The following is a 10,873-nucleotide window of genomic DNA, read 5'->3' on the forward strand; positions in this document are numbered from 1 at the left end:
GGATGGCTAAACCTAACATCTCACCAATATTAAAAAGAGGTGAAATTCAGGCATTTCTTTTGAAAGTGGTGTATTTTGATAAATTATAAGAGAGAAGGTGTAATTGGGTAAAAAAACCTATTAGAGTTTACATGTGTTTTATGTTTTAATTAGCTGCGTTGTATGTGCCCGAGGATGCAATCTCTCTTTATAAGGGACATCTAGTGTTTATCTTTGGGGGTTAACATATGATGTACTAGTGTGGTTGGGTTTGGCACTACTTGTGACATGTTCAACCTGTTCTTTTAAATAATGTAATTCATTTGGTGGTGCAAAAAAAAAAAATTATGATTATCATGTGTAATGCTGTCATTTATAGGTTAATTTCTTTTATCTATATATTTTTTATGTGCACATATATTATATATTAATATTTTAGGTGAGAACCTAAGATTTTAAAATGAAGTTATGAGTTTTCAACCCCTTTCCAATCCCAAATAAAATCTAGATTTTAACAATTGTGTTTTTTTTTTTTTACTGTTTTAGGTCTGCAAAACAACCTTGTGGATAAGTGCCTGTGAACATATTACAGATTTGCCTTCTTACTTCATAGACAAAGATACATTTAACTTAATAAATAAACCGATATACAAACAATTTTTCTTTTTATATTACAAATGCCAAGCATGATGAATGACATAGACAAATTTAACTTAACAAATAAACCCAAAACACACTTTGGAAATCGTAAAGTATTATGGTCATCTATTCTTAAAAATAAACACATGGTAACCTTGAACAACTTCCTCTTTCACATTATCGTGTCGATAGTAAATTTTATTGTTAACTGATTGAATATTACTTCTTTTTGCTTGAAGAATGTTCCTTTTTCAACAGTTCAAACACGCTTCCATCATAAACACCACGGATTGTTTCCTTCTGTAGTAAGCCATTCTTATCTTTGGCAAGTTTGTAAAGGAATTTCCATTCAACCTCACCACCAATCCTGTAAGTGCATTATATGGTTGCAACATGTTAATATTTCTATAAAAAATCAACGAGAAAAGAATAATAATTGATAATGACAAATTTGATCCCATAAGAGAAATGACAAACCTACCTTCCTTTCAAATCTTTTGTCTCTCTGTTTGCCTTTAACATCTCCTTCAGCTCATCATATGTTAAAGCATTTGGATGAGTATGTGCATGTTTTGTGAAAATTTCTTCAAATTTTGAAGGAACAAACCTATAAAAGAATTATCATGAATTAATTAATTAATATCACCAAATTAAAGAAATAAAAAATCTAAAATGGAATGTGTGAAAATATTAACTACCTTCCTTCAGTATCATAGACTCCAGTGTCACTGCCATGTTTGCCGAGTTGTATATTCTTAATTTCGATTGGGAAAAGAAAAGATGGAAACTTTCCCTGGAACATAAGAACCGGACAAGCAGTAGCAGTAAGTACTACTAATTGTTAAAAAAAAAAAAAAGTTTTGAGGAGTTTGTATTAATTAATTATTTGTGCCTATTTCTCACCTTTATTTAATTTAACGAGAACTATTAAAAACTTTTGTCATACAACCTTTAATATATAAATGATTTAGATGAGTCTCCACTAAAATATTTGAATAATCACGAACATAAAATTTCACCACTAATATATAAAGCGAAAATAGCAAATATATGATAGTAGTATTATAATTTAAACAAAGAATGGCTCTCTCTTTAGTACAATTAAATTAAAAGTAAATGTTATATATCAGACTCATCACTGTACTTAATATAAAATTTTGATTAAATTATAGTTTTTTCCTTCAAGATATTATAATTCTTTATTTGGTTTTTCATTTTATTATATTATATGTTATTTTTTATTCCTTTCTATCTTTTTATATCACAATACATTTAAGGCTTAAATATGTTTTTGGTCCCTGATAAATATCCAGTTTTTGTTTTTGGTCCTTAATAAATTTTTCCTTCACATTGAGTCCCTAATATTTGAAACTTTTTGTCTTAGGTCTGTGCTGTTAGTCCGAAATTGTTATCTGCCTATGTGGCCATTAATCAACCACGCAAGCATGTAACTTATGGTGTCATGTGTAATCTTTGTCTGAGTGGGATTACATGTGGGCTTTTTTTTTAATTTGTAAAAAGTAAAAACAACGCCGTTTCTTACCATGGGAAAGCCATTTTTCACCATTGGATATTTTTACTTTTTAAATGGACAACTATGATTTTTTCTATTATTCCTTTTTCTTTTGCTTTTTTTATTTGTCTTTCCTTCTATGACCCTAGTCTCCCCTTCTCTCTCACAGTCTCACCACCTTTGACCTTCATCCTTCTCTGTTTGTTTCACGTCATTTCAAACTGTGAAAACTCCTTGTGGTCTATTGGAATGGCATCGCCACCCTTCCTGCGTTCACAAGGTCATTCTACTTGGTTCTCGATTTTGGATTGTTGTCATTGATTAACGCTTTGGTGATGCTGATAATGAGGTTGGGCGCATCTCAAAGGGTTTCCATGAGTGAAAATCCAATGAGTTTGAAAGGGAATATGGTGCAAGGCAACAAATCGAGACAATGGTTGGTTTGGAGAGTGTCATGATGACCTTGCTGATCAAAACAGACCAAGTTTTGGATCTTGTTCGATTCGAGCTTCAGTGACGAAGCTTTGTGTTGCGCTATCAGCTCCAAATCGTGTGCCATTTGCAAACCAATGAGCCAAAACCAAATTCGCAAACTCTTCGAAGAAAACTAGACGTCTGTCGTGCCTTCTTTATCGTCTATAAGGCCTTCGCCGACAACCTTGGCCAACTCTTCACTTCGAGAGGGTCGTGGTGGGGTTCAACTTCAGCTCCCTCCCGAACTTGTTTTCGCCTTTAGCCTTGGCTTTTAACACCTTATAACAGAGTAAATGAAGAAGATTCTCATTTTTTCCTTTTCTGAGAGCGTCGTGGTTTGGTTGTTCACGATTGGGCTCCTTAGGTGGAGATTCTGTCTCATTTTGTAGTTTCTTTGTTTCTGAGTCACTGCAGGCGGAACTCAATGCCGAAATCTCTAAGTCAGGGGGTGCCGATTGGGAGAGGTTGGGGTTTGTGTTGAGGTTGCCATAGGGAATAGCTTTGAGATGAAATTTGAAGACATTGAGGCTTGGGGGATTGGATGGTGTAGGAGAGGTGGTAAAGGGAGAGGATGTTGGTAGCAACCATTTCCATTAGGAGGACCAAATTCAAGGTCATGGTGGTGAAGGTAAAAATAAAAAGATACACGTTGCATGCTTGCATGTCCAGTTAACGGTCAAGTAAGAAGTTAACGGATCCCGACTAATGGCAAGGACCTCAAACAAAATTTTTCAAATATTAGGGATCCAATTCAAAGGAAAATTTTATTGGCGATCAAACACAAAGAATTGGATATTTATCATGGACCAAAAACATATTTAAGCCTACATTTAATATATTGCAAATATATAAGATCGAAATCGTGATTTTTGCACATTAATTATTTTAAACTTTTTACACATTTATTTTGGTATGGTTAAGTGGTATCCAGACCTATGTGCCTCCATTCCATAACATGACAAGTTTTAGTTAATGTATATGGGAATTGTCAAGGGAACCCTGGATTAGCTGGTATGGAGGTCTTCTACTGAAACCATAATTAATTGAAAGTCTTACTTCAGGGATTAAATACTGATGCCATGAGATTACCTTTTCTGAGGTTCTACTTGTTGTTTTTCTCTTCTTTTTTTTAAAGCATAATATTGATATGAAGTTATCTCCGTTGAAAGCAGTAACAAATCTTCGTTGGAGACATTGACAACAGAGAAGGTAGATATTTTCCTTCCAACATGATTTATTTCATACCTAAGGACTAATCAGGATTTGAACTATGGATTACTTGATTAAGAAACACAAGTTATTACCACTTGTATCAACAATTGTTCATTATTTCTCTTTTTTTCTTTGGGTGTTTTTTCTTGCATACCATAAATTTTAAGCACCACATCTTTAATTTTGAAAAAGATAATTCGTAGTGTAAAAGTGTCACTCCCTTTCCATTTTGGAAAGAATAATCTGAAATGTATATTTATATTCCAAGATTACCCAAATGTAAGGGGTGATGCTGGAGATTTATGGAAGGTAGACGGAAATAGTTTTCTATTTTTTTACCTAAAATTTAGGCATAAATAATATAGAAGTAATAAAAAATAAGATGGTATTCATTCAAATTAACAAAGAACTGAGGTTAAAACAAGATGGATGGCAAAAAAAAAATTCTCAATTAAATACTCAAATAGACATGCAAAATTAAATGTTAGAAAATAAAATTTTTAAGCAATAAGGAGAAGTAGTACTGGACGAGTGGATTGACTAAGAGCCAAATTGATGAAAAGAGAAAGTCCAAAGGAAGCCAAGATCCCATTCCCAATTTCACGTAAGCCTGCATTTAATCAAAACTCACCATAAAAAATGAAACTCAGAAATTCTTGATAAATTCTGAAACTGATTTTTTTTATGAATTTATTAGAATCAACTTGCAATTTAAAAGTTTTTGACAGACTAAACTAATTATATATTGTTATATATAATAAAATCTATTAACTTTTACAATAAAAAAACCATACTTAAACTAATTTTTAATTAGTTGTTATAAACGAAAAGTTTTACTCACTGCTACAAAAGGCACATACAACAACAATCGTATAAGACATTCGTTTTTGTAGCCAACATCATTAAAAGTTAAGACTTTTAACAATGATTCCAACAAAAACTATCTTAGAAAATAGTACCTTTCTAAGATGATTTTTAGATAAAAAACCGTTTTAGAAGACTAATTTTCTAAAACGGTTTTCTAAAAAATTGTCTTAGAAAGAGATCATTCTAAAACGGTTATTATATAAAAATTGTCTTAGAAGGGTATCATTCTAAGACGATTTTTAGTGAAGAGTTGTCTTAGAATGATACCCTCCTATGACGGTTTTACAAAGGATAAGAACCGTATTATAATGGTATCATTCTAAAACAATTATTTAAAGAACCGACTTAGAATGTGTTTTTTAAAAAATTAAAATAATGAAAATAATATCTTAGAGCTTTGATAATATATGCATGAAAATATTTTTTGTAGTAGTGACTCTAATACTGAATGAAAACTAAACTTTATTTTCCTTATACATGGGAAGTAACGGTAATTAATGACCAAAATATTTTTTTCCTATACACCAAAATGTTAAAATATAGTTAGGATCGTAGTTGTTAAAACCTACAGCATTATTTATACTGTGGCCAAATGTAATTGAGCAATCACCCTCATCCATAAAACCTTAATATTGCTATATTAGAGTTGCAATGACAAAACCTTAATGATGACATTAATTAAAGGGAAAGGAAAAGCATAGAAAACCTTGAAAAGTCTCCCATGGGTAAATAACACCATCGTGATTCTTGTCAAAGAATGCAGCATGCTTCTGCAGAATGTTTTCTTGAAGTGGAATGGGATTCTCCCCAACACCACCAGCTACTCCTGCAAATACATATATTTTGGTTGAAAGAATATAAAATGATTTTTGGACACTCAAATATCTATTTATCATGCACCTAGTGAGAGAGATAAAAAAAAGATTAAAGCATATGTTTTTATTTTTATTTTTTTGAGTGTACAAAGGTAGCGTGCACTGATAGCTAGGTGATGATGTAATAGAAAAAGAGAGATAATGAAATTGTAAGTGTTCATGAGATATTTGGAAAAGTGGCATACCTTCTAGATTTGTGTTTTCTGAGGCATGAGAGGAAGCCATATGGATAGAATTATGCTGAATCAATAAACGAGCAAACTTTAAAGGAGAAGAGCCTTTGGGGTTCAAGCTAGCTATAATTAAGAAGATAGTTAATGATTATTGTAAGAGTTGATTTGGGGTTATATATATACTAAAACTGAGACTGTGGAAAGGCCAAGGTTTAGCGTGTATCACACCATCGCCCTGTTTAATTATAGACGTTTTCATCATATCTTAGACGCTTTTTGCGGTTTTGAACAAAACCTAATAGCTGTATTAATCTGTCTCATCATGTTCTTGCGGAAAATGGCATTTATTACATTTTTTTATTAGAGTTCAATAATTTAGGGAAATTAATTAAAGTCCTCCGTTGTCTTGCAAAAGTGACCAATATGGAAACTTTCAATGTTTAAATGGAAAAAAGTTTGGTTAACACTTATCTTCTGTTCCGCAAACGATGCAGATGTGATTATGATAATAGTTTACAATCTAATAGTTTTCTAATTTTCTTTATGAAAAATAAACAAGTTTTTCTCAAAGAAACCAAATTTAAACAATATTGAAATTGATCCCCAGTAAATAATTTTGACTTTGTGTGCATTTTTTATTTTTACAAGTTTTACTTTGTTAGTGTTAAAAATATATTTAATTAGTTTAAACTACAATAACAAGTTTTACTCTTCCTTTTTTATGGCACGATGGGTAAGATAAATATTTTTTTTTCAGTTTTACTTGTTATTAGAGTTCAAAATAAATTTATTTAATTAGCACATGCAAGCAAATCAATATATACGTACATGAGCATGCGTCTGACGTGCTTACTAAAGCTGTTAGGAGGTGCATGCCATAAACAAATGAAAAAATTTCAATGATATTAATCGACAATAGGCAATATGAAAATTGCCTTAACTTCTTCAAATAGAAGAATAAGAATTTGGCTATATTAGCAGTATTATAAAAGGTGCGACCTAAAATTTAATTTTGAGACTATGCATTATATAAGTTGTATTCATGATGACCTTAAGAGAGAAAAAAGTTGTATTCATGTTGTCATTAAATAGATATACGTCGATTGATTAGGAAGCATTAATTTGTATCAACAAGGCTATCGCAATAATGATGGGTTCATAATAATAATATCGAATTTGTAAATATATATTAAAAATTTACATTTGATTTTCAATAAAAATAGTCACTAATATTTTTTATTGGCAATTAATTTTTCCTTTTAGCGACAACAAAAATAGTCACTGATATGTTTTACCGACAATTCAATCATCGCCGGCCGGTAAAGATATTTCCGACAATTGCCGCGAGTGCTGGTAAAAAACTAGTTTTTTAACCAGAGAAGATGCAAAAATTTCAGAACCCTCACAAATACCGTTAGCAACAATATTCAAAAGAACAAAAGAAGAATAAACTGGTTGATCAGAAACACAATAACCAATCAAATCATTATCATACAATTCCATATCCCTAAGTTCTTAACGTAAAATAATAAGTAACTAAGATATGTGTGGTCTAGATAGAGGGTTTCGTTGTGAGTTCTTCAGGGCAATAAAAGTTTTCCAAAAAACAATCAAAGGTAGGGTTCAAATTTTCCTTTACCTATGACATGCGTGGTCTAGATAGATAGTCCCGTTGTTTGACATAGAAAATTGAAAATGCACCTGCCAATAATGGATCACAGACCAAAAGTATCTCAATATATATTTAATTTCCCTTAAAACAGAACAAAGATCATGTTTAGAGTGTTCAATTTACAGAATATTAAATAATAATTCTTATTCAACATCTTTAAAGCCAAAACTAGAGTAGTGAGTATTATTCATGCACTTGCAAACAATATCATGGAATTTTTACGATAACCTAGACATTTGCAGCATATCAATCGCATTCACAGAATATCCAAATTTTGAGAACTACATTTGAATCATTCCAAGCAATCATGGTGAAGCATCAATCAAAAATTACATTCACGGTTTATGTTAATTCCAACAACAATCACTGATTCCTAAGTCCAAATAATAACAATAGTCACTACTATAAAAAGTATTTTCTATGACGGCGAAATGACGACGGTTTTCCAAGATCTATCTTAGTATATTAGGCGGTGACAATTTTATAAATGCGAGGTTTCTAAACAAAGAGATTTTATAAAAAACCATCTTTAAAACTATCATTTGATGATGGTTTCACTAAAATCGTCTTAGAATGATTGTTATTCTAAAATGATTTTCTAAAAATTGTCTTAGAAGTAAGTGCCCTTTAGTCTCTCACTTCACACTCACACTCCCATTCGATTACGGCTATGTACCATCTCAGCCAATGGCTCTATGACACCTTCCTCTCCTCTGACCCCCACATCCACCTGGTAGTCCTCTCCTTCATCCCCCTCCTCGTCAGCATCTACCTCTCCTACATCCACTCCCCGGAGCCACCGTCCCTCGTGGGGTTCGATGCCCCTTCGCAAACCCCAAAGCCTTGCCCTAACCCTCACCACACCACCCTCGCGGGATTCCCTTGTAGTGTGAGATTTTGTAGCCTTCGCTCAGAATCCTAGGGCAATGTCTATTGGAACCATTGAACTCCCACTCTCATGTTTCTCTTTTTGTCGCTTCCATAACCCTTCATAACCTCAAGCCACTCCTCCTCCTGCCTCCGTCGTAACTTGCCCAAACTAGTAACCATCTTCATCAATGCCGCCACCGGCCCACCACACCACCCTCGCGGGATTCCCTTGTAGTGTGAGATTTTGTAGCCTTCGCTCAGAATCCTAGGGCAATGTCTATTGGAACCATTGAACTCCCACTCTCATTTTTCTCTTTTTGTCGCTTCCATAACCCTTCACAACCTCAAGTCACTCCTCCTCCTGCCTCCGTCGTAACTTGCCCAAACTAGTAACCATCTTCATCAATGCCGCCACCGGCCCACATTTCTCCTACGATGATCTCATCCATCAAGCTAAAAACCTAATTTTCAACCTCACTTTTCTCGATCTGCATGCGATATCTCTATTTCCTCGATCTCTCCGATTTGCATGCAATATCTCTATTTCCTCGATCTCTCCGAACTGCACATTCTCTCTCTCTCTCTCCTCAATGGTGAGCTTCAAGCACTGAATTTAAATCCTTTGTTAGAATCACCGTGTAATTTTTCACAATATGAATTTATCTTTGAACGATTTCAACTTGTAATAACAGATTTTGCACTTCAATTGATGGTGGTTTCCATTTCGCATTCACATTCACTTGTGTAATATCTCATTAGTGATTCATTCTCAATAAATTTTTTTTTTGTAGTAGTTTATCTTTATAGTGATTAAAAGATTTTAGCCAAATGGAAGCTATGTTATTCTATGGTTCCTTCTCAGTCACATCACATTTGTCGATTCGTGATTCTATGATTTTAGAAATTTCTAAGGATTTAAAAAAATTTCTTAATATTTTTATTTTTGTTTTTGTTGCTTGCTTATCCAAATGTTTTAGCCTCTTAGTTATAACATCAATGTGTTTACATTGTAGGTGTAGAAGACAAAACAAGAAGGCAACACGATGCAATGCTATGTATGCTAGTAGTTCTGTAAATGTGACTAGTGTACCATCAATTAGTAGGAACAAGAATGATATGTATGCTACTATTTATGTAAATTTAACTAAGAAATACATATTGTAACAATCAATTAGCAAAATTGTTAATCTGCTTTTGACAAATTTTAGTTTCTTTGTTCAATTTGGTTGTCAATTTATTAGAGTTTATGTTGGTCTGTAACCATTCATATGATCAGTTGAATTAGAACGAGATCTTGTTTTTCCATGTTCACTCTACTCTCGTATGAACACCACCAAGGTTACTCCTTACTATTTGTTCTAAATTATGATTCAACAGGGGATATTGATAGTGTGAAAAAACTGTTAAGAATTTTCAGTGAACTCGTAATTGCTTTTACATGCATAGTTTGTCATATGAAGTAGTGTGTTTTATTTCTTAAGCTAGGGACAACCTTTTATTCCTACTACGCTGGTTCACACCAAGTCTAATGGTTTCTAAAATGTGCTTGCACTTTAAGGTGATCCTCCATATTTGTATATCATATCACCCTAACTTTTATTAGGCAAATATCTTCATGAAAACCTTAAATAAGAAAAGGTTTCAACTGAAAACAGACCAACTCTTATAACTTTTCAGTTTTTCATTTATTGTTCCAAATGACTTCTCTATGATGATTAAACTTTAAGCTTAGTTTCATAAAATTTGGTGCCCACTGTTGATTTTGTTACATCATTTGTCTTGTCTTTTGAGTTCTGATTTGTTGATTGTTGAATGTCCATGTCTTTGTAGGCAAATCATATCAAATCTTAATAGTAATATGGTGACTTTGTCTTGTCTTTTGAGTCCTGATTTGTTGATTGCTAAATGTCCATGTCTTTGCAGGCGAATCATATCAAGTCTTAATAGTAATATGGTGACTTTTATCAATTACGGTAGCTGGCTATCCAAGTAATTGGTGCATAAAGCAGCTTTGAAATGTCTTTGTTCTTATGTAGGGAAGAGATTTAGAGGATCAAAGCCAATAATCTTGCTATCAGTCACAAAGAAGCTTTCAATACAGCTACAAAAAAGTAAAGACCAGATCAAAATTACTGCAAATATTTTACCCTATTTAATCATGTATATAATCATAATCATCTTGATAAAAACATAATAACTTATAATTGTTTCTTTTTTAGTGGGCCCATTTTTCCCATATTCATTTTGGGCTGATGTTGGAGAGTAACAACCAAGCTAAGATGGAGAATGTAAGTATTAATTAAAGCATAATTATTTCTCTATGTATCACTTATATTAAGAGATAATAATTATGATCCCCCTCAATCAACATTTATTTAATTATATGTATCATAGCTAGGGAATCGAACCCTTGTTCCTTTTTTGTTCTTTCAATTAAAAATAATAAACACCTTATCCAAAAAAATTAGGAAAAAATAGTATCAATCAATACAATTGCGTATTACTTTCTAATATAACATTAAATTTTTAATTGGAGGTTCAGGAAAGGTAAATGAGTAAATCTTAAAAGAAGAAACTATCTCCATAAAAAAAGTTTTAA

At 32.5% G+C, this 10,873-nt stretch overlaps 1 protein-coding gene across 1 annotated transcript; it reads right to left on the reverse strand.

Annotated features, from left to right (window-relative positions):
* Positions 1-837: 837 nt before the first annotated feature.
* On the reverse strand, positions 838-5,784 carry LOC100800378 (probable peroxygenase 5). The gene is made up of 6 exons (XM_003533909.3): positions 5,745-5,784; positions 5,391-5,510; positions 4,342-4,427; positions 1,317-1,411; positions 1,100-1,225; positions 838-985 (listed from the first exon to the last, which is right to left on the reverse strand). Exons 1-6 carry the CDS (start codon positions 5,782-5,784, stop codon positions 838-840), a joined length of 615 nt encoding a protein of 204 aa, XP_003533957.1.
* Positions 5,785-10,873: the final 5,089 nt, after the last annotated feature.

This window comes from Glycine max, chromosome 9 (assembly GCF_000004515.6).
Source record: "Glycine max cultivar Williams 82 chromosome 9, Glycine_max_v4.0, whole genome shotgun sequence".
Taxonomy (NCBI): domain Eukaryota; kingdom Viridiplantae; phylum Streptophyta; class Magnoliopsida; order Fabales; family Fabaceae; genus Glycine; species Glycine max.

Coding starts and splice junctions, on each gene's coding strand:
- LOC100800378 (XM_003533909.3), bottom strand. CDS start 5,784: ATGGCTTCCTCTCATGCCTCAGAAAACACAAATCTAGAAG. Junction 5,511..5,744: donor AGAAAACACAAATCTAGAAG/GTATGCCACTTT, acceptor ATGTATTTGCAG/GAGTAGCTGGTGGTGTTGGG. Junction 1,412..4,341: donor TTAGTCAATCCACTCGTCCA/GTACTACTTCTC, acceptor CTTATGTTCCAG/GGAAAGTTTCCATCTTTTCT.